This window comes from Thamnophis sirtalis, unplaced genomic scaffold, assembly GCF_051295495.1.
Source record: "Thamnophis sirtalis isolate CommonGarterSnake01/CBP01778 unplaced genomic scaffold, rThaSir2_p1.2 scaffold_8, whole genome shotgun sequence".
NCBI classification, from domain to species: Eukaryota; Metazoa; Chordata; class Lepidosauria; order Squamata; family Natricidae; genus Thamnophis; species Thamnophis sirtalis.
The window spans coordinates 24,266,763-24,291,385 of NW_028261388.1; the positions used below are offsets into that span (position 1 = coordinate 24,266,763).

At 40.1% G+C, this 24,623-nt stretch overlaps 1 protein-coding gene across 1 annotated transcript; it reads left to right on the forward strand.

Moving 5' to 3' along the window:
- Positions 1-3,657: 3,657 nt before the first annotated feature.
- ALOX5AP (arachidonate 5-lipoxygenase activating protein) lies at positions 3,658-23,347 on the forward strand. Its single transcript, XM_087721267.1, has 5 exons — positions 3,658-3,757; positions 17,238-17,337; positions 18,692-18,762; positions 20,449-20,530; positions 22,337-23,347. The coding sequence occupies exons 1-5, from the start codon at positions 3,688-3,690 to the stop codon at positions 22,497-22,499; spliced, it is 486 nt and encodes a 161-aa protein (XP_087577393.1). The 5' UTR covers positions 3,658-3,687; the 3' UTR covers positions 22,500-23,347.
- The last annotated feature ends 1,276 nt before the right edge of the window (positions 23,348-24,623 follow it).

Below are 24,623 nucleotides of genomic sequence, written 5' to 3' on the forward strand. Positions count from 1 at the left end.
GGTGGGTTCCTACCAGTTCGCACCTATTCGGTAGAACCGGTTCGTCAAATCTACCGAACCGTTTAGAAGAGGTTCCATCAGTGGACCCGGAAAGCAGGCCACACCTACAGAAGAGGTTCCAAACTTTTTTGAAACCCACCACTGGTCCTTGGATATGATTATTCTACACTATCATGCTCATATTTATAAAACTCAGTGCCTCTGTGAAAGGTAAGGATGACTACTGCGTTTGTGGTGCAATCAGAACATTGCGTGTGTTGAAGTTGTTTTAACGCAAACCAAATATGCCTTTTAAAAAACAAGTTTGCATCATATTTTTATGCATGCCAGTGCTGTGTGTGAGGTAATTTAAGGTTGTTCTGACAAGTGTCTTCGGCATCTTCATATCTGGTCACATGGGTGGCAAGCCACTCCCACAAAGGAGGCCACACCCATAGAGTAGGTTCGAACAATTTTTGAAACCCACCACTGCCTTTTACCCAACTCGCCACATGGCATCTGAGAACTCAACCAAACCTGAATTCAAAACGCAGCCTAGAGAGTTGCCCCTGCATGGCCCCATGGGAGTCTGACAACCAATCAGAATACAAGCTCAAGATCAAAGGCCAGAGAGGGCATAAAACCAGGGTCTCAGCATCTCAGTCCTCCCTTCTCTTTTTCTCCACCAACATTGAAGCATGTGATCACCTTTTCTGTTCAGGACTCAAGCCATGTGGTCCTGTCCATCATTGAAACCATCTTTCCAAGCAGCCTCCATGTCTCCAGTGTCTTTTTCCCCACTTGGAGCCGAACCCAGAAGGACATTTCTTCCAACACAGTTATGGACAAATTCCATGTAAAGAAAATAGCAACACTTAAGAGAGCAAGTACACTGGCTTTCAGTAGACTCTGAGCCTTTTCCTTGGACTCATGTAGTCAATGCCACTTTAACACCTCCTCAACTCAAGGATGTATTTTCCTGAGATAGAACAGAACAGAATAACAGAGTTGGGAGGGACTTTGGAGGTCTTCTAGCCCAACCCCCTGCTCAGGCAGGAAACCGTATGCCATTTCAGACAAAACATCAGACAAAGATCATAGGGCCAAGACAGCCAAACCCATCCATGCACAATATTTTAAAAGGAGAGCAAATCAAGAGGAATTTTTGTACTGAATTTAAATAGTCAGAATGAAGTAAGGATTCTCACATGTTTCACTTTTTCATCTCCAACTGGATGACTTCTTGGAGCATCCTAGGCTTGTTGGTATTCCAGGCTTCAGTCCAGTTGAACAGTAAATATAGATTCAACCTGCTCTCAATAGGAGTGTAATTAGAGGAGTCCCAATCAAAATATGGGTGGCAAGTAGACTGATATAAGGGCCGGTGCTTTCCCATTTGTCCTGGCTCCTTACCTCCCTCAATCTCAGTGGCAGATTCCTGCTTCCTCTTTGGGGCCCCTGACTGCTCTTTAGAAGGCCAGATCCTGAAGATGAAACTCAAATACTTTGCCCACCTAATGAGAAGGCAGGCCTCACTGGGGAAGAGCCGCAAAAGAAGAAGGGAAAGACAGAGAATGAGGTGGCTGGATGGAGTCACCGAAGCAGTAGGCGTGAGCTTAAATGGACTCCAGAAGATGGTAGAGGACAGGCAGGCCTGGAAGAACATTGTCCATTGGGTTGCAATGGGTCGGACACGACTTCGCAACTAACAACAACAAAGAGACCCTAGGAATGAGGCTGCTGCAAGCTTAACAACTGGCAGCCACTCTCCCTGGGAATTAGACTTCACTTCCCCAAATTGGCATCTCCAGTTTTGGAAAATGCACATTTATTTAATAACGTTTTTTTTCTTTTTTCATTTTCATAACATAATCACATGTATACTATTATAACCAACATCATATTGTATTAATAAATGTTTACATCAATTCATCTTAACAACTCCCAAAAAACAATTATTGGCTCTTCTGCTCTCCAACACCATATTTGTACTTTATCCATCACTTTCTTCTCCCTCTGTTCTCCTCCCCCTCCCTACCTCCTTTCTTCCCTCTGTCATCCTTCCCTTCTCAACTTCCCCTTCCTCTCTCCTTCCCCTCCTCCTCCCCACCCCTTGCCCTCTCTCCTATCCTCTCTCCTAATGCACATTTAGGCAGTGGTGAGGACAAAAGCGAGGGAGGAACGCAAGTCACAAGTCACAGCAACTTTGAGATTGAGTCACTTGATAGATAGGTAGGTAGGTAAATAGAGTAAATGCTTAGATGAAAGATGTTAGATAGACGATGATAGATTAGATGATAGATACGTAGACAGACCGAGAGACAGACACAGACAGACCTACATAGTTTTATGAGCGAAAACTGAAAAGTTAAACCCTTTCTCCAACAAAGCCTGCTAAATTTAATTTCCGAAAAACAATGTGGGATGCCTTTCTGCCAAAGGACTAACCACAGGTTCTAAAGAACTACAGCTAAAATACTTGAAATAGTGAAGTCTTGCAACTGAAGGTTGCAACTGAACCAGAAATAATAAGTCCAACTTTCAAATGCGTTTAAAAGCAAAGAATTTCACAAATCCAGATATATTTTCAAAATTGTACAGAGTTTTCAAATAGAATTGCCCTGATATTTAAAAATGTTAAGTGAATACAGTATACATGCATTCTGAATTGGGAAAACTGCATTACTGTTCAATAGTTTTTTGCTAATTACACCCTCATAAATGATCTTAAATAATTATTTAAGATCCCAGATGCCTATTAGTGATTTGCTGCTTTGAAAAATTAACATAGCCAACTTACATTAACATGTTTCCACAGATGACATAAAAAGGTAACTCTCTACTAGACTTTGTTAATTGCAACCTTTTATTCCTGAAACTCCATTGAAGTTAGAGATGGAATTCTGCTACAATGCAAAGCTTTGCCTTTTGAACCATCACACAGTGAAAAAATTTTTTGCACCTCTGAATCTTCCTAAGCACTTTCTAAGCAGTAGTAATAATGCATACTGTATTAGTAAAAACCTGCACAAAATTCATACATTCAGGAAAACAATATATAATAGCATTCCTATTTAACCAAAATATCAAACCAGTGTATATAAGCCATATTACAGACAATTGCACATATTTTGAAAAGATATGTATTAAAGTCAGAATACACCAGGGGTGTCAAACTCACGGTGTCACAACGGTGTCACATGATGTATCCTGACTTTCCCCCCTCCCTTCACTAAACTGGACATAGGTGTGGCCAGCACATGATGCATTTGGCCCGCAGGCCACAAGTTTCATGGTCCTGGTAGACACCAAAGAGAGATAAACTAAAATGGACAAATTGAAGGGAAAAAAAGCTACAAAGAATGACAGGTTGTGAACACAAGATCGATTCAAATTTATTTCAATTGTACATGTCAGGATGTATTGTGATTAGTACATCCTTGGGAATGGTAACAAGGCACTGTCAGATGAAAGATGCGAAAATAGAATGAGAGCTCTACTAACTTGCTGCTGCTCAATTTATTGTATTCGTAAATGAAAACAGTTGAACTGAATATATTACACACTAACAAATGGCAGACTTGTGAAGCCATAAAAAAAATCCATTATGCAAGATAAGGGAGACAATAACTTCCTCTTTGTGTGGTTTGTGTAGCTGAGTTGCCAAAGAGAACTGCACAGAAAACCTTCACAAGTCAAGCTGTCAGCATGGACCAAGACATGGTTGGATACATTGTTCTCCTGGTGATTGTCACCCTCCTAAGTGTCATCCAAAATGGTAAGACTGAAGGTTGTATATGAAACCAAGAATTGTATACAAACCCAAGAAAGAAAGATATATTTTGCTTTGGGTGGGTAGATTGATGTGTTTCCATGGACTTGTTTTTGAATGCCTTCATGCCTGTTGATATTATTTGAAAATTTCCAGCTATTTGCTTTTTTTTTTTTTTCTTCAGTGTTGGGGGGTTTCATGGGTTAAACTCAGCAGTTTTAATAGTATGCTTTTATGTATTTAAAATGGATTAATAGTATGCACCTTCAACTAAAATTGAGAAAAAGTTGTGGAAAAGTTGGATGTGACAAATTTCAAACCGGACTAGAAATGTATTATCCAGCCCTATATTTACATGACTTAAAGCATTGACTTGGCTTAATTCCTCAGCTCTCAAATATATGATTAGCATCAGAGGGGTTTCATGAACAGTTCTGGCCCTTCCTCCCTCCCTCCCTTCCATTAAATTCACTTCCTTTTTAATGATCCATCATTTTCTTTCAATAAGCTCATTCCTTTGCTGTTGTTAAAACTAACAATAACCCCTATGTGTGTTTTCTCTTTACAACTATTTTAGTTCCTTGTGAGTGAGTTATAATAGTTTTCATTTATTTCTTGAAGCTTGCTGCTTATTTTGAGCAACATTTTTTTCAGAGGGAAAAAGGATATGTATTTCTTTCTAAAGACAGCTATAACTATAACAACCACCCGCCTTGTACTGATTCAGGCTTGTTGATACATAGAGTTAAGTATTGGCTAAACTCTACAGTGATGGGAAAAGTTCTACAGGTGTTTAGAGTGGAAATGCCAGGAATTAAGTCTAGAATTTTTCATGTAAAACATGGAATCTACCACTCATTTGCAAGTCTTCCATTCCATTTCCTTGTTCTCTGCTTGACTGGATGAGATGATAAAAATGTCCAGGAAAGGTAAGGGGAATGAGAAGAGGAAGAAGGGTTAGGCCATTTCCTCACTCGTCATGTAAAGCATCTTTTTGAATCATGCAACCATCCTTATGCAGAAATATTAGACATTTATATGCCCTAGCTAGTAAAATAATGGCCTTAATAATGCTCTCTTTTTAAGACTTTAATTTCAGTACGCAGATGTTCATGCAAGCTTCATATCCAATGAAATAGTTGTGAAAATTCCAGATAAAGAGCTGAACACATACAGACACAAAAAGAGGGGGATAGAAAGAACCCCATTGCAACATTGAAACAATTTAAGTGTATTTATGGGTACAGGAACAAAACCATACTGTACATTCCATTTTGTTTTAAATGGATTGGAAGTAACTTTACTAGCAGTCTTCTATCTTCTCTCTTTAGCTTCAACTCCTTGAAATAGTAGCATGAGATCAGTAAAAAAGTAACTGGACACAATAATTGGCAACTAACCATGACACAAATATGTCCTGGCATCATTTCTGTTAAGTTCCATGGCATTGCTTTCATCAAGTCCTCAAGCCTATGAATGGGCACTTAGTTATAGAATTAGTTTTGGAGTAGTGTTTTCCCCCTTATTCCAAATACATCCAACCCCAACCTTGGTTGTATAAAATCTCATAGGCTCTATCAACCACCAGGAAAGAAAAGCAATAGAAGCAGAATAAGATCAGCACATTACATACTAGTAGAATTTCCAACTGATTCAAGAACCAGTGGGGGAGACATCAGCTCAGCCATGGGGAAAAACAGCTAAGAAGGGTCTTCCTAGGGCAATGTTTTCAAGTGCTAGCTTAGAACCATTTATCTGACATTTTTTTCTTAAAACTTTTTGAAGAATCACGTGTCCATTCTTTTACAGGCCAGTATAATATGTTCCCAAATCATTTAATAAGAACAGAAAGAAATTAAAGTGAGTGGTCCTTGGTGCTCTCTGAGGGTGGTGGTTTTCTTGTAGATGTTTCATTGCCCAGACTAGGTAACACTGAAGGTAACATCATCAATGCTACTCGCACTGATAATATTACCTAGTTTGGGTGATGAAACATCTGCAAGAAAACAACCAACCTCAGAGAGCACCAAGGACCACTCATTTCAATCCTGAGCTACAAATATCCTTCTTTTTTAAAAAGTACATGGAAGTGAATTTTAAAGCAGAGAAGAGAGATACCAGTTGTCCTCTGCTTATTGATTCAATTCAATCTTTTATTATGGTCACAGACAGTGGTGGGTTTCAAAACTTGTTCGAACCTACTCTGTGGGTGTGGCCTCTTTTATGGGAGTGGCTTGCCACCCATGTGACCGGATATGAAGATGCCGACGACACTTGTCAGAACCACCTTAAATTACCTCACACACAGCACTGGCATGCATAAGAATATGATGCAAACTTGTTTTTTAAAAGGCATCTTTGGTTTGCGTTAAAACAACTTCAACACACGCAATGTTCTGATTGCACCACAAACGCAGTAGTCATCCTTACCTTTCACAGAGGCACTGAGTTTTATAAATATGAGCCTGATAGTGTAGAATAATCATATCCAAGGACCAGTGGTGGGTTTCAAAAAATTTTGGAACCTCTTCTGTAGGTGTGGCCTGCTTTCCGGGTCCACTGGTGGAACCTCTTCTAACTGGTTCGGTAGATTTGACGAACCGGTTCTACCGAATAGGTGCGAACTGGTAGGAACCCACCTCTGGTCACAGACCATAATAAAGATTAAAACATTAAAATAAAATAAAACAGAATAGAAGACATAATAGTGTATTGCAATTAATGATGGAATCATCGAAGGCTGACCAATGTGCTAGAGTTAGGGTCCTCCTAAAATTTAGAGACAGTTATATGATATACCGTATTTTTTCGGACCATAAGACGCATTGGAGTATAAGACACACAAAGATTTCGAAGAGGTAAACAAGGAAAAAACAGTTTTTGTTCTCGCTGGCCCCCAGGAACACTCTGCCGGCCTCCCAAACCCTCTGTGTGTCCCATTTTTTGCAAAAACGGGGCACGCAGAGGGTTTGGGAGGCTGGCAGAGTGCTCCTAGGGGCTGGAGAGGGCAAAAACGGCACTTTGGTGGGTTTGGGAGGCCAAAAATGTGCCCATTTTTTGCCCAGTTCTTCAAACCAAAAATGGACACACAGAGGGTTTGGGAGTCCTGCAGAGTGCCCTTGGGGGCTGGGGAGGGCAAAAACACCCCCCATTTTTGCAAAAAAACAGATCCATTTTGGCCTCCGACCCCCCCCCCCTTCACATTTTTGCTCTCCCCAGGCCTCCCCATGCCCTGCAGAGAGCATTCTGCAGGCCTCCCAAACCCTCTGCGCACCCCGTTTTTGCGAAAAACAAGCCTGTTTTTGGCTAAAACAGGACGCGCAGGGTGGGGTTTCCAGAGGCCACAAATGGCCGTATTCAGTGTAATAGACACATCAACATTTCCACCCTCTTTCAGGGGGGGGGGGGGAAGTGTGTCTTATATTCCGAAAAGTATGGTAAAAATCTTGCTGGTTTGTGAAGGGAGGTCAGACTGTTAAAGAAAACATTCTTGGGTAGAGCAGATGGATCCTGTTGGACTTCCTGATTTTTAATACATTGTCTAAGTGCACTAAGGCCACATTCATAGCCCATCAATAGGAACTCCTCCCTGCAGAAGCCTGGTATGTTGAATTTTCAGTGAAATAGTCCTAATCCATGTTGACATATAATTATCCTCCATAAGAAGAGGGCTGAGACCTGTGGGAAAGAACAGTAATTTCAGCCAGCATGCTATAATGTAAATCTACCCAGGCATCAGTTTCGACTTTGTACAAACTGCCCCTCTTCTTACTATTGGGTTAGAAACATAGGGTGCTAAAGCCCTTAGAAATTTGGGTTGCATTCTTTTTTTTCTGTTAATTTTTTTTATGTTTTCTCTCATTATTATCCTCTCACTTTTTCATATACCTCCTTCCTGAAATGTTCAAAACTAACCCGTATTTTAAATGGATGAAATATGGAAAATTATTTCCAGCATTGAAAGAGAGTTTGTGTGTGGAAAGAATTAAGTTCCATCATGATCGTGCTTCTCCTCTGAAATGTTATCCAAAACTGCCTTTCATTTTTTTTTAAAAAAAAAATGGAATCCAGGCTTCATAGATATGTGCAAATAAAGTCCAGATGAGCTCAGAAGTACTCTCTGCAGGCAGCAGTAGCTGAATTTTCTGTTACCTTAAGGGTATGTCAATGCACAGGGTGGGTGGCACATAACTCCACCACTGCTCTGGTTTTGTGAATCAATCTGAACTGGATGCAGAGATACGAGTGCAAAACATAGACAAAGGAAGTACAACATTTGGAAAGAAAGTTGAGGTTTCTTTTCAGGAAGTTGTGATGCAACTGTGCAGATGGACTTTTGTTGTTTGGGGGGGGGAAGGGGGGAAATTAAAAAAGAAGATTGGTCTTTCAGATAATTGCATTAAAGTGCTTCCACCGGGCCTAAAAAGCATGCCAACGCCAACTATGCTATCCCATAGTTATCATTCTTGTGTGACAGAAATCAGGCCAGCTTTCCTTTTCCTGGGGCCAAGTCATAGAAAGGAACTTGGGATTCCTCTGGTTCCATCCCATTTAAAATATGATGATCCTGGTTTAGAAGCGTTAAGCCACTTGCTTAAGGAGGGGATGAAGTAGAAGGGAGCTTTTTCCAAATTCAGGCTCAGGATGACTCTTCCTCCATACCAGTAGTGGGATTCAGTTATTTTTACTACCGGTTCTATGGGAGTGGCTTTGTGGGCGTGGCGTGGTTTTGTGGGCGTGGTGTAGCTTTGTGGGCGTGGCAGGGGAAGGATACTGCAAAATCTCCATTCCCACCCCACCTAATTAACTTGCTTTCCAGCTCCTGTTCAGGGCAACAAAAGAAGATCAGCTGGGAGGCTGAGAGGCAGCAGGGGTAGGGGGAGCCTATTTGCCGGTTCTCCGAACTACTCAAAATTTCCGCTACCGGTTCTCCAGAACCTGTCAGAACTGGCTGAATACTACCTCAGCTCCATACCTAGGATCAGGCAATTGGGTGTTTCTGAGTATGGATTTATCATTTTACCCTACATATAAGCCTATGTTCAAAAATAGCCTGGATTACAAGTCACACATCCAGACTAGAATGTGGGGTGAAGCAAAATAAGATGTTAAAAACTAACACAAACTAATATTAAGTAAAGACCAAAAAAGCAAGCGATCAAGAAAAAAAAGCAAAAAGTGCAAGAAAAGAGCAGTCCTGTTTTGACCTCATAATCATAACCAGCAATGTTCTGGAAGTATCTGAGAAACACCCATTTAGATAGTAATAGTGATTGTGATTCATCAAAGCATAACAGCAACAGTAATGACAAATGGCATCTTAGTATGTCAAAACCGGAACAGTGTTGAACATGCAACACTCCCCCCCCACACACATCCCAGTGCTTTGATATTGGTCACAGTGATCATTTTAGAATTCATCCTTGACCAGGAGCAAGACGGATAGACACAGTGGTGATGGGTGCATCATGGCAGATCTGAAAAGACTAGGTCAGGGAGAAAATGTGGTCACTGGGAATAAAAAAAATGATCTAATGGCACATAATCAATCAAGTAAGGAAGCAAAAAATTAAAGAACATCCATGCCAAACTCAATGTTTGCAGAAGCAGTAAAAAAGCACTTAATGATGGCAGAAATAAGAATATGCTTCTGGCAAACCTGGTTCTCTTTCCTTGTTTAAATTCACTTTCTGGGTGGCAAAGGATTAGTGCCCTCTCTTTAAATACAGGACTAGTGTTTTCTAAGCCCATCTTTATATGGTGCCCCGATTAGACTGACAATACCAGTGGAGCATTACAAGGGCATTTGCTACTGAAGAAGCCAAGGGTGCAACCTATCCTATAGCCCCAGCTAAAATGGTCCTGAAAGGCAGATTCTAGCCATGGGAAGGGAACAGGTATGCCATTCTGAGCTGGATAGATTCAATCCAGTGATAGGTTTCAAATTTTTTTGGAATCTCTTCTGTAGGTGTGACCTGCTTTGTGGGAGTGGCTTGCCAGTCATGTGACCGGGTGGGAGTGGCTTGCCGGCCATGTGACTGGGTGGGAGTGGCTTGCTGGCCATGTGACCAGGTGGGAGTGGCTTGGCAGTCATGTGAACAGGTGGGAGTGGCCAAGATGATGTCACTGAATTCTTTCCCCCAATGGATGATCTACAAAAAGATATAAAAAAGGAAATTTATTATTTTGTGTACTTACTACTTAAATAAGATTAAAATAAGTACACAAAACAATAAAAGAGCTACTTACAGAAGGAAGATGACTGTCCTTGCCAGTCTTCAATATCACTGACTTCAATGAATGGCCTGCACAAAGAAGAGACACAGAAATGAACTCTTTCATTGCATGCACTGCACACAAAATAATAGAAAAGGAAGATTACTGTCCTTTTGTGTGTTGAAGTCACCCACTGACCACCTTGCTCCAATGAATGGCCTGCACAAAGAGATACAGAAAGGAAGACACTACTATATTAAGGATGAAACAAGCACACAAAGTAATAAAACAGCTACTTTCATAGGAAAGATGACTGACCTAGCGGTCATACTCTGTTGCCTCTTCATCCTGTTAAATAATACTAACTGCAGAAGAAATAAAATAATATTGGACTCGGTTGTGGTTGTAAGCTGAGGACTACACTACAGGTAACAGAAGGGACCCCTGTTTTCACCCAACAATGTACAGTCTTTTCAGGAAGGATGTCCCACAACAAACAGGAAAGATATAGTTTTTCATCTAAGAAGTTAGATCAAGAATGAATGTCATAGGTAGATTCACAGAGCAATACAGATTTCTTTTTCTGAAATTTATTCCTCAGTTCAAAAAATAGGAATATATGAATTAGGTTCAGTACTTAGGACAGACCAAGTAGCTATTCAAGAGATAGTGGTGTCATGGTTAGAAGCAATGGTAAAGCAAGATATGGATTTAAAACCAGTAATATTTGTTTAGGCATTTCAAAGGGAATACAATACATATTTAATTTTACACATGTTAACAGCTGCTGGAATTGTGTTTGCACAACAGTGGAAAAACAAAGATATGAAAATGAATAAATATTAGAATGTGCAGGAATGAATAAATTGACAATTAAAATCAAGAAGGCTTCAAATACTTTTTCATGTGAGATTTGTTTTATCAATTGCTAACTAACAGAAACAGAAATTAGAAATCTAAAAGTATGAAAGAAAACACCAATTATGTAAAGAAAGGTCACTAAAATGTATAAGGAAATATTATTAGTACTTGGCATACGCTAGCTTCCTGCCGCTGTCACACCCCTTTCGGCCACACGGCGTGCTCCAGCCTGCAGCTTTCACGCAAAAGATGCAGGCTGGCATACGCTAGCTTCCCGCTGCCGCCGCCCTCCTTTCGGCTATGTGGCGTATGCCAGTCTCCCGCCGCTGCTGCCCATGCCCCTTTTGGCCACGTGGCGTACGCCAGCCCGTGGCTTTCCCACCACCATGCCCCTTTCAGCCACGCGGCATACACCAGCCCGCGGCTTTCAGGAGGGAACACCTGAAGCTGCTGGAAGGCGAAGTGAAAGGAAGCGAAGGAAGGTCCCAATCAGCAAGTGTGATGCAACAGCTGCTTGGGAATGAGAAAGACTCTTTTCAAAAGAGGAATGTTGGCCATTGGCGCCACGCTTTTAAACGGGTGTTAGAGGCGGGCAGGTTGACTCCAGCCCGCTCACTGATTGACTGGACAGGGCTGGGGCAGGCGTTCCAGAACTTACTTTTGGGTCCACTGGTGGAACCTCTTCTAACCGGTATGGTAGATTTGACGAACCTCTTCTACCAAACTGGTTACAACTGACAGGAACCCACCCCTGATTCAATCCCATGACTGCACCAGCAACCATATCATCAGTAAAGCAAGCTAAACATGGCAAGAGAAGAGGGAAAATGTTACTTTAACAGGAACACAGCTAACAGTGATTTTAAGCTGCCTCAGCTCTTTGTGCTGAGGATGACACAAACGCTATTTGATGCAGACATGAAGAAGGTGGCCGCTGGGGCATTGTCATGCATCAGTTAAGGGGAAGTGACAAAATTTCTTAGTAATCATTGCTTTTTCTCAATAGAACAAATTAGTATCTCTCTTCCTTCCTTCTTCTGTTCAGTATTGTTCTTTTCATGCAGATGGATATATAATTCTGAGCTAGCAGCTTGACAGCAGTGATTTTCAAACTTCCCTATCTGCAGAAATGTCAGCCTGGAAACTTCTCGATATAGATAGCCCTTGACTTATGACCACAGCTGAGCCCAGAATTTCAGTTGCTAAGCAAGACATTAAGTGAATTTTGTCCCATTTTATGTAATAAGCGAATGAATTGAGCAAGTGAGTTCATTCCATCTTTCATTTCTTTGAACTTTCCCATATTCAAGCTTCTTTTTTTTCATAAAGTTTTTTATTTTTCATTCTCATAACATATAATCGTATACTATTACATAGCCAACATCATATTGTATTATTAAATGTTTATATGAATTCATCTTACCATCAACTCCTCAAAAGAAAAAGAAAAAAAAACCCAGTTATTGGGTCTTCTGCTCTCCATACACTATATTTGTGTGTTCCCTTTCTTCTCCCTCTCTCATCCCCCTCCCCATCTCCTTTCTTCTCTCTGTTCTCCTTCCCTTCTCTACTTCCCCTTCCTCTCTCCTTCTCCCCTCTCCCCTTTCCACTTCTCATTTCTCTCCTCCACTTCCCCCCTCCTACTCTCCTATCCCTCTCCCTTTCCCTTACCTCTCTCCTTTTCTTCCCAGTCTTCTTCTCATTTGCTTGGTGTATTTCAGCTTCTGAGCAAGCTCCATTTTATGTTGATGGTATTTATAATTCCTTTTCAATAGACATATTTAATTTTAAACATATATTCTCCTCTTTTTTAAAAAAAAAGAAAACTAGAACAAAAAGTATACATATATAGTCATTGTACTTTTAAACACACACACCCCCAAGCCTAATTTTGGTCGAGATGTAGATCTACAATTTCCAGATATTCTCATCATTATCTTTATATAATTATACATCCTTACATGGCCCTAATTTGTGATTCTGTCTTTAAGTCTCAATAGTTTCCCATTATAAGTGTTTCATGTTCCCTCTCCAGTTTTTCCATGTAGTGGATTAGATTACCTTTAGTTGTCTATGAATGGCAAACCTCGCTGTTCAATATTCATTTCAATTCCCTTAATCTGTTGTATAGTATAACAAATGGTAAGCATTTCACTTTATTCCATCGTCTTAAAACTTCTATGTATATCCATGTTTCATATATTTTAACCCATGCTTAGTTGTCCTTCTGTTGTCGTTTCCAGTAAATTTGATTTGATTTTTGATTTTATTAACATTTGTAGGCCGCCCTTTTCCCTGAGGGGACTCAGGGCGGCTCACATAAAATCAGGGAGGGGAAGTACAGACAGTGACATAGACACATATAATAAAAGTAATAAGCAACATACATTCATCATTCGGGAGGGGCAACTATCCTTGTCCCCAGGCCTGACGGGCTAGCCAGTTCTTGAGGGCTGTGCGGAAGGCCTGGACGGTGGTGAGGGTACGAATCTCCACGGGGAGTTCGTTCCAAAGGGTCGGGGCTACTACAGAGAAGGCCCTCCTCCTTGTAGTTGCCAGCCGGCACTGGCTGGCCGATGGAATACGGAGGAGGCCCAATCTGTGTGATCTAATTGGTCGCAGGGAGGTGATTGGCAGGAGGCGGTCTCTCAAGTATCCAGATCCACTACCATGCAGGGCTTTATGAGTGACTAATAGCACCTTGAAGCGCACCCGGAGATCGACAGGTAGCCAGCGCAGCTCGCGGAGGATAGGTGTTATGTGGGTGAACCGCGGTGCACCCACAATCACTCGCGCGGCCGCGTTCTGTACCAGCTGAAGTCGCCGGATGCTCTTCAAGGGCAGCCCCATGTAGAGCACATTGCAGTATTCCAGCCTAGAGGACACAAGGGCCCGAGTGACTGTTGTGAGTGCCTCCCGATTCAGGTAGGGTCGCAACTGGCGCACCAGGTGAACCTGGGCGAATGCCCCCCTAGTCACAGCCGTCAGGTGGTGGTCAAACGATAGCTGTGGATCCAGGAGGACTCCCAAGTTGCGAACCCTCTCTGAGGGGCATAAAGTTTGACCCCCCAGCCTGAGTGATGGAATATTGGTCGAATCTTTGGGAGGGAAACACAACAGCCACTCGGTCTTTTCTGGGTTGAGCACAAGCTTGTTAACCCTCATCCAGTCCATAACGGCCTCAAGGCCTCGGTTCATCACGTCTGCCGCTTCATTGAGTTGGCACGGGGCGGACAGATACAACTGGGTATCGTCCGCATATTGATGGTATCTGATCCCGTGCCTACGGATGATCTCTCCCAGCGGTTTCATGTAGATGTTGAATAGTAGGGGGGATAAGACCGAGCCCTGAGGCACCCCATATGTTAGGGGCCTAGGGGACGATCTCTGCCCCCCCACTAACACCGACTGCGACCTGTCCGAGAGGTAGGAAGAGAACCACCGCAACACGGTGCCTCCCACTCCCACCTCCCGCAGTCGTCGCAGAAGGATACCATGGTCGATGGTATCGAAAGCCGCTGAGAGGTCAAGGAGGACCAGGATGGAGGAATGTCCTCCATCTCTGGCTCTCCAGAGATCATTTTGCCACTCAGTTTAATTATCATGTATAAAAGTGAATGGGAAACCTCTGCTTTACTACCTCCCCATGTCAGTTTCATATTTATCCACATTCCATATATTTTGGACTTTATTTAGTTATCTTTCCATTATTATATTCAGCCAGTTAGAAACTCCATTTTATTGTCATGTTTTTCACAACCTTCCCACATCAATATCAATATCATATTTATCCATATTCCATATATTTCAACCTTTGCTTAATTATCTTTCCATTATTACATTCAATCAATTAGCAATTCCATTTTGCTGTCATATTTAGAAATAAAACTCTTATCTTAGTTTTATATTCTCCCACATTAAAATTTTTGGTTGTCTGATTTTTTCCTACTAAGTCTTTTGTCCCACTTCTCTGCTTCTGCCCTCTCCCTTCTCTTTGCTTTGACACATCCACTCTCCCCCAACTTTCCCCAGGTCACCACCCAAAGGATGTTTTTTTTTTATTTCTCTTTGTTGGGGCAAAGCCTCCCCCTTCAATTTCCCTTATACCACTAACAGCCTCAACCTCTTTTGTCTGCCTTTTGTTTCCCTCTGTGTCTACTCCTTCATTATCCTGCCCCCCTTGCTCCTCTTCATCTTTGAATTCTTCTTTAGATATCTGCTTCTCTGGGTTCAGAATTCTATTTAGGCGTGATTTTAATGCTTTTAATGATTTATCCATATCTTTATAACTTCAAATAACTTTGAACGTAATTCTTCAAATTCCCAGCTTTCCATGATGTCCAGTTCCAAAGTTAGAATTAACTATACAGTTCAAAATTCTGGTTCACCTTAAATTTGTCCACTTCCACTGTTGTAGGAGAGAACAATGGGAGCCATCTTGGTCTTTTGTTCCAGTTCCAAAATTGCAGTTAGTTATAAAAAGCCTTATTTTGAGACTCTGATCCACCTTAAGTTTTAGCTACTGTGGGACCGGAAGTGAAGCCGGGGCCATCTTAACCTTTGCCGTAAAATGAAAAGACGAAGGAGGGAACGGGAAAAAAGAGAAGAAAAAAAACCTTAGCATTTTCCAGTTCTTACTTTGGTAATAATTCTTCCCCCTGTTACCTTCTGCTTCCGATCAGCCACAGCTGCTTAAAACATATCAATTAGAACAAACTTATAAAGGGCTAGATTCGGGTACGTGTCTCTTTTGCCTCCTGCTCTTGCAACTTCTGATTTATGGTAGTTGCTTAGTTAAAACTTCCCACACAGTCAAGATTAGGTTATCCGTTATCAGAGAAAAAGAGATCAACATATTTGGTTTCTATTTGATACCTGAGACCAAATTAGAGTTTATATTGAATGGGTTCAGAAGAAGAGGTGCTTTTTTCTTGATTATTTTAGCTGGAAGGAATTCAAACAAAGTAAAAATATATCATCTTCTGTTTAAGATCTAACACCAAATTTAACATTTATAATTATAGGGGTTTGTAGCTGCTCTGATTCTGTTCTTCTGTTTGAAAGTGCAGACAAAGAACTTCCAGTGGGGCTGGTGTTACAACCCTCTGCCTTCCTTTCTTGCTTTTCTTTTAGGAAAAAAAAAAGTCCCGATCTGACCATCAGTATTATTTATGTTCTCAAACTTTCTTTGCTTTTTCCAGTTTGAATTTATAGTTGTGGGTTAGATAAATTCTCTTACCAGGTCTTTTATCTCTCCCGGTCTCTGCCTGTTCCAAACTTATTTTGACAAAAAGACCAGCATCTTGTTAACCATGGAAGCTGCCGCCCAGACTCTGATTCATAGGCAAATCTCTAACCCAGGAGAGATCTGTTGCTTCTCTCAGGGTCTGATGAGACGCTGCCCTTCTTCGCCCCCACCTCCATTGGGGGTTCAGATTGAAAAGAATCTTTCAAGATGGTTTGTCAGACAGGGTTCATGGAGACTCTTAGGAGCCCACATCTCCCATCCCTGTCCAGCTGGAGCACTTCCTGTTGAATCGTCCCATATTCAAGCTTCTTATATTCTACATTCACATTGTAATTCTGTCTTTTAACCTTCGGGTTTTATTTTTGTACATGGTAACCTGGACAACTAGATATTTCAAAGGCTTTACTCTAGCTACCCCATAAACATCATTTGTTTCTAAGTGAGCTTCAGTTCTTCCTTGTTCCTTGTTAAGTGCTATCCAACCCAGTAGGTCTATTATCCAGCACTATATTACCAATCATTTTATATTCTCTATCCTTGTGATTTTCTTGATAAAGTGCAGGAGTAATTTACCACTACCTTCTCCCACACAGTATGAAATGATGGCTTTGCCATTGTCCCTAAAATTATAATCTGCCTCCAGCACCTTCCTATATTGCTGTTGCCGATTATAATGCTTGCTTGCTTTAGCTGGGCAGCTGGGATGACCTTCACACCTTGAATGACCTTGCTGAGATTATATACTCTTGCAATATACGCCTCCAATAAACACCCCACCACTACACAACGAGGTGGCACAGCAGGACTTTGAGGGGATGGGAAGAAGGCTTTTAATAGGTTGGGTACATTTATTATATCTAACCATACTATTTTGAATTTAAAAAAACCTATCTGTTGCAATGCAATGTTTCTGTTTCATACTGACATTTTGCTAGCTAGCTATTATATTGTCATAGAAATATTTTCATGTATTTCAACAGATTGCTATTTTAATAGAAAAACTAATAATTTTAACTGTGTGCTTAATAGAAATGTTTCACATTGCTGTTTTTGATATTATAATTATATTCAAGTATCTTAGTAACTTTGGTATTCTACATCAAGAAAAAGCAAAACCTACAATAAAAATTCATTGTGCATTTTTTTTTAAAAAAACCTCAGCCTTTTTTGCAAGCAAAGTCGAACAAGAAAGCAAAAGCAGCACAGGCAAAACGAATCAGAAGTGCTGTCCATCTGCTTTTGAACGTGTCTTTACTGCCAAGTGAGTACTCCTTTTCATATTAATGTTCAAAGAGAGAAAAATTTCCAGATACTTTATTTACTCTAAGTACGGCAGATGTGGTTACAAGTATGGCAAAATCTAAAGAAGTATTCTGGAACTCAAATCTGCTAAGGCTGCTAAATATATCTGCTAAAGAAGTGGCTTCCTTGAGAATTACTCGGAGCCAAGCTATACAGAATTTTGATTTTAAACAAAATTTCTATCAACCTCAACAGCCCTAGAAGGCTGGCCTTCAATTATTAAGCTATTTCTTGGTTGAGTCAATGGAGATAACAGGGTATCTCGCTTATATATTTTATATTTATTATATATTTAGCTATTTCAATATGTTTCATAAAGAAACCAAAGCCAGATTGTCAAACTTTCCAGAACCTTAGAAGAGAGGGCACCATCCTTATCCCTGGGTCAGATGCTTCTTTCAGAGTCTAGAATTTATGGTTAAAAAATTAATGTGTCATTCTATTATTAAACTTGTGTACCATATGACTCTCAACAACTCTTTGGTTTTTTTGCTTTGCCTCCTAACAAATACACCATATCCTGTTTGTTAAACTTGAGAATAATTTTACTTTCAAATATTTCGGTTGAAATTTCACTTTGAAATTGTAGTTATGTACATACGCGCACGCACACACACACACACACACCCCTTCATAAGCATAGTTTTAATAAGTTTCCTAACATATTGCACCTTATACATTATTTCCTTAATATATACACATTTGATATTTCCAGTTTTTAAATTCTGTAACTACGTACTGGCTATTTCATTGCAAAATACAGACAAATGTATTATCATGAAAACAAGAAATTGGATAAATGCAAGCTAAACAAATCTCTTAGGCATCCTTAGCAATGGTCACACAGTGTGCTATATAAGGCAGAGCACTGAGTGAGACTTACGTTAAACTAAACTTTGTGTAAATATTATTTATGGTGAACAATTTTATTTAAGATACTTAATAGATTAAGTATTTATTTTCATTTATACACTAATTGTTAACTACTTAAAAAAAATTTCATGGGTATGGATCAGTGGTGAAATACAATTTTTTTTACTACCGGTTCTGTGGGCGTTGCTTGGGGGCGTAGCAGGGGAAGGATACTGCAAAATCTCCATTCCCATTCCACTTTGGGGCCAGCCAGCGGTGGCATTTGCCAGTTCTCCAAACTACTCAAAATTTCTGCTACCGGTTTCCGAACTTCTCAAAATTTCTGCTACCGGTTCTCCAGAACCTCTCAGAACCTGCTGGATTTCACCCCTGGTATGAATACATTCTCTTAATCTCAGTAGAATGTGCCCTCATGCTTTCTCTTCCTAATTTTTCGTTAGCCAAAATTGCAGAGATGCGTATCCTACCTTTCTTGCTGTCCTTTGGTGTGCTGGCCTGCTGTGTAGCCAAGGTAGGTAATCAAGCCACTCTTCAGCTGCTTCATCCTGCTCTTCAGTCTAAAAAGCTCTCGGGGTCACACCTCAACTGTTTGTTTATGTAATAAAACATAACAAAAGAAAAAATGGATTGAAAAGGGAAAGGGAAATAATAGATGCTAATTCTTATCATCACATGAGCCTTATATTAAAATTTATTCCCTGAATCCCTTTTATTATTGCTGAGAATAACAGGGTTGGAAGGGACCTTGGAGGTCTTCTAGTCCAATTTACTACTCAAGCAGGAAACTTTGTACCATTTCAGACAAATAGTTGTCCAATCCCTTCTTAAAAACGCCCAGTGTTGAAGCACCCACAGCTTCTGAAGGCAAGTCTTTCCATTGATTAAGAACAAAATTATAATACTAAATTTTCCTTTTGAAAGATACCTGCTAGAGAGATCAAGAAAAGTAAGTGAGGTAGCTTCATTTAAAAGCTATGGGAAGAGATCTAATAATATACATATCATCCTTCATATCATACACATAGAGAGATTATAGCACGATGTTGGCATGAATGTAGGCCAACAACCTTTTTCTTGGCAGATCTTTTACGCCTTTAATTATTCTATATATAGCTAGGAAATTTTGGCAGATAAAACATGGAAAGTTTCATTCAAATGATAGTTAATTCTGACTAAAATGACTACTACTCCAAATTCAAATATATGATGATGCAAATATATAATGCTTTGGAGAATAAGTCAACTCCCTTTTCTCTATGACAGCTCCTCAGTTATCGGAAGACAACTATCATACACCTTATTTTTGTTAGGCTAGTCATACCTAGTTTCCTCAGCTGTTTATCAAATTGTTTAACTTCCAGAGCCCTTATCATCTTTGTTGCTCTTGTACTATTCCTCAGCAATTTTTTTTGTATCATGGTGACCAGACTTGGATGCAGTATTGCAAATGTGGCCTCACTAGTGCAGTATAAAGTGGTACTATAACTTCTTGTGATCTTGATGCTATCTCTCTGTTGATGCAGCCTAGGACTACATTGGCTTTTTTTGGCAACTGCAAACACACTTAAGTAGGAGTGGTGGTCAGTTGGAACACCTTGAATTCAGGAGTGTCAAACTGGTGGCACCCGGGCCAGATGTGTCACATGCAGGCCACACCCACCCCACCTCCGCGAATGGGGAAAACATCACAAAATGTCACATGACAGCAACAGCGAGTTTGGCACCCGTGACCAGATCCTTCTGAGCATTGAGCCAGGTTCCGCCTATTTTGTACCTAAGCATTTGATTTTTCCTGCCTAAGTGCAGGATCTTACTTTTCTCATTTCTGAACTGCATCTTGTTGGCTAGAGTTCAATATTCAAGACTGTCAAGATCCTTCTGAATCTTGAGTCTAAATTCCAAAGTGCTAGCAGTTTCCTCCAGCTTGATGTGATTTGCCTTTGAAACTGCAGTTTGATACTTCAAACATTTACTAGAATGTTTTCAGTGAACAGCAATGGTTTAGCTGAGTACATGAAACCAACCAGCTGTGGCAATACATCATCATTGGCATCTGTAGAAGGACATGTGATATCATGTGCATTATGACATCATTGTGGCTTCTATCAGATGTTTATGTAAACCATAGCATATGTGACTTATAATGATGTGTGAAGCCAGCCCATTTAAAATCAGGTTCCTTCTTTCTTTATTTCAGTTGCGGCTGCCTTTGCTGGGTTGATGTATTTGTTTGTGAGACAAAAATACTTTGTTGGATACTTGGGAGAAAGGACCCAGAGGTAAATCTATCATTTATCTTTTTTCCAGATCTGTCAGATGAGCATTTATGAGCATTTATTTCTCCCTTCTGCCAGTGCTACAATTACTCATCCCATATTCTGAAATTCTAACTTGCCTCTCTCCAGATGTTTTAAACCATATCTCTCATAATCAGCTGGAATTGCAAAGGGTTGTAGTGCAAAACATCTGGAAAAAAACTAAGCCAGGAAAGACTGTGTCAGATTTGCCCTCTCAAGCTAATTCTGCCTGACAAATCAAAGGTAAAAAGACTGCAGTTCTACATAGCATTGGGGAATTGCCAGGCAGAGGAGGAAATGAACAGAATGAAGGAAATAGATCTACCTTCTTTTGTTCTCTGCAGTTCTTTGTGGTTTAAATCCATATGCAAACAACATTCATATATTCATTCATTTTATTAAATGTATTTGCTGCCCATCTTGCAGTTCTTGGTAACTCTGAGCGTCTTATGTGCATGAGTTACATATATGCATCTATATGTCACATATAGTTATATGTGCATGAGTTACTGCATATATAAACTGGCAATTTATAGCACATCCAGGTGAACAGCTTTCTCCTTCACAAACTCTCCAACATTGTTCCTCACTATTCAGACAATTCCACACCCTTTCTGAGATCAGGATGCTAAAAATAAATTGGAACTAGGCTGAGATCAGTAACTTATTTCTAATGGTGTTAGAAATGTGCAGGGTAGTAATTGGGTTTCTTACAAAGGCAGAATGGGGGAACAGAGGGGATGGGTTATATCCTGAAACCAAGTCTTAACTCAAAATCACTTAACACATCTTAAGTATTTAAGATCCTGAGTGTGCACTTCTGCAGAGTGAATGTGAAGAACATAATGGTAGATTACAAGGAAGTTGTAACCTAGACGACTACAAAAAGTTCATCAACTTTCCTTGGGGCTAGAACATATTTTTCATCCACTTTGCCTTTCCCAATGTCAAGCACCACAGGTTTCATGGCCACTGCAATGTTTTATATACAATGTATAGCCAGTGGTGGGATCCTACCGGTTTAGCACACGTGCCTGATATGCGCTGCACACACAGTTTTTAGAAACAGTACCTTCCGCATTACTGCTGGGGAGGAAAACAGCTGAGGTGCAGCAATTCGCTCTGCCGTACTGAGTATAGGTGAGTTTAGCGCAGGGGCGGGCAGGCGGGCCCACTTCATCGTCAGAACGAACTAGTTTGCTCCCAGCTGATGTGTGGAGCTATCAGTTCGTCCAAACCTGTAGAATCCCATCCCTGCTTATAACAGTAAGCACAGGGATCAGCTAAAGCAGAGACAAACTATATTTTTGCAACTTTTAAAAGTTTTTTTTTTAAAAAAAACTTTAACAAGTACAATCTTTAATGAGAGGCTATGATATTAGCAGGAGGGGTGGTGTTGGAATTTTCAGCCTCCTATTGGGTAGGGATGAGTGCTCTTATAAAAACTGGTGTTTTAATAAAACTGTTTTCACAGGTTTACTGTATTCTAGTGTTGGTTTTTTTTTAATGAAAAAAAAATCACAGTGCCAAAATTGTCAATCAATCATCTTAAGCAGACATAAATTAAGAGGCATATTAAATCAATCCTTATATATTTTAAAATGCAGTGCATCAAATTTATGTGCTAATTTCACAACTCTGCTGTAGATAGATATGTGAGTTCATGCAAAAGCATACTCCCAAAATGTCTAAGCTTTACTCCATTCAAATGGATTTTGCTTTGATAACAGATGGAGAGATTTTGGTATTTCCTAATCAACTTATAACATTCTTCCATTCTCGTTTAAGCACTCCTGGTTACATCTTTGGAAAACGCGTCATATTTTTTCTGTTCCTGATGTCTGTTGCTGGAGTCTTCAATTATTACCTGGTTGTTTTTTTTGGAAGTGACTTTCTAATCCCTATAAAAACTATAACCAATACTATCTCACCACTATTGCTCATCCCTTAAATCCTTGTAGAATTGAAGGTGAGATAGCACAGAAGAGATGTCTGTACTTAGCCAATCAATATTTGGAGAAAAAAGGTTGAAATGGATGCATAAATCTCCCCTTAGATTGCCATAAATCTAATGCTCCCAGACTCTTGTGGTTTTGATTTAATACAGCTTTTTTCATCCTACAAGAAAGTGATTTATTGTACCCAACCAGTAGATTTGTGGTAGGAGAAGAATAATTTCCTGCAAGTTATAGAACTTACCATGGGTTTAGTCCCTGTAGTTTCCTATTCTTTTTGGTTTAATTACTTTGCTTTTAATATAAGATAAAAAGTAATGTGTCTGCTTTTACATCAAAATGTCCACTGATTTTATATATCTATCACTGTCGATCAAACTCAGGTTGTTCTTCAGAGTGTAGATTCAATTGCATGGTAGTTATCCTCAGCCCAGAGAGTTTAATTTAATAATAAAGCGGAAAATATCTGTTTAGCTGAATTGTTTTGTATCATATTGGCATTTAAAATAAAGTTGTTCACAGTGATGAAATCAGTGCTTTAGCATGTATAGTGTGTTCTTATGTATTTCTCAAAACATAGTACCAGATGTAATATTGTACATATACACACAAAATAGGCAAATCACTGACATTGATGTTGTTTTTTTTCAAATGCCCTACTGTACACTTTGAAATAAACTGATGCCATTATGTTTTCCACTATACAAGCTGTTCTCACATTTGCATGCCTTGCAGAATATGCCTTTGTATTTGCCTTTTCAAACGTGGTCCGTGTGTGAAACGATGAGAGTTGCAGAAGGAATCCACAAAATGTCAGCTGCAAAATAAATTACATTTCCCCCAAGATTCTGTGACTTTGGTTCTTTTTTTTTTAATCTGAAGCAAGCGAGATCTGCGTCAATTTGCAGTGCAGAGTACTTTCCCCCAGGGATGAAGTTAAATGAGCAGCCACGCTTCTTTCGAGAAGTTGAGATTTTTACATTTTTGTTTACCATAATAGAACTGGCGAGAAAGTAGGAGGTTGTAATGAGCAACAGCGATGCCATTTTGCAGGAGAGTGAGTGCAGTCTTCTGTTGAGCAGTTACTCTCCATGACCTTTGATTTAAGTGAAGGATAGTTACTGCCTTCTCTAGTAAGAGTCACAGCTGCAGGCAGATTTCATTTCATCCTAAGAGCCAGACAAGAAAGAATACTTTGGAATTGCAGATTTAAACAATCTAATTGTTGTGCTAATGAGACACTGGCATGAATGAGCAAAGCAAGTTATGACATCCCCTGTGCTGAGAGATGCACAAACATCAGCACAATACATCAGTGGCTATAACACAATTAATTCTGCCTCGTGTCATATGGCCTTTAAAGGTCACCGTGGCGATCTGAAGGCCTCTATTAGTGGGAAGATTATGCAGCACCACCGTAAGGCCAAAATCTCAAATACATTTCAGGACTTGTGCAATTCTGGGTTATTCAAAACCGTTACAATCTGGATTAATGCCATGAAAACTGCACTTTTTTCTTTCAGCACATATATTTATTTAGTTGCTGTTTTAAGAAATGTTTTAAGTACAGTATCTTTAACAATTCAAACTTTAACCCAGCTGTCATATCAACTTCTCCCCACAAGATTTATTTTGTATAACATGCAGACACAATCTGGAAAAGGGAGGTGTTATATTAACCAATAGTTTGGTCCATTTTAATTAGATGTAAATTAAATCGAATTTGGCTTTTAATTTTGCTTTACCCACTTCAGGTCTCCCTGTTTCTGAACAGCCATCCCTGAAGTGCTACTTGGAGACCAAATGTGATCCCCAATCTCCTGTTCCTCTAAGTCACGGGTGTCGAACTCGCCCCATCATGTTGCATCACGTGACGTTTCATGATATATTTCCCATTCACGTCAACTTTAAGCTGTGTGAACATCAACTCCCAGAATTCCCTAGTGAGCATGCCAGCTGGGAAATTCTGGGAGTTGAAGTCCATACAGCTTAAAAGTTGGGGATAGCTATGGTAACAATCTTCAAGTAACTCTGAAGTTGTCAGATAGAAGATGGAGTGATTGTCGTTCTCGGTTGTCCCGGGAATGGGGCCAAAACTAAATCTGACTAAATGAGTTATC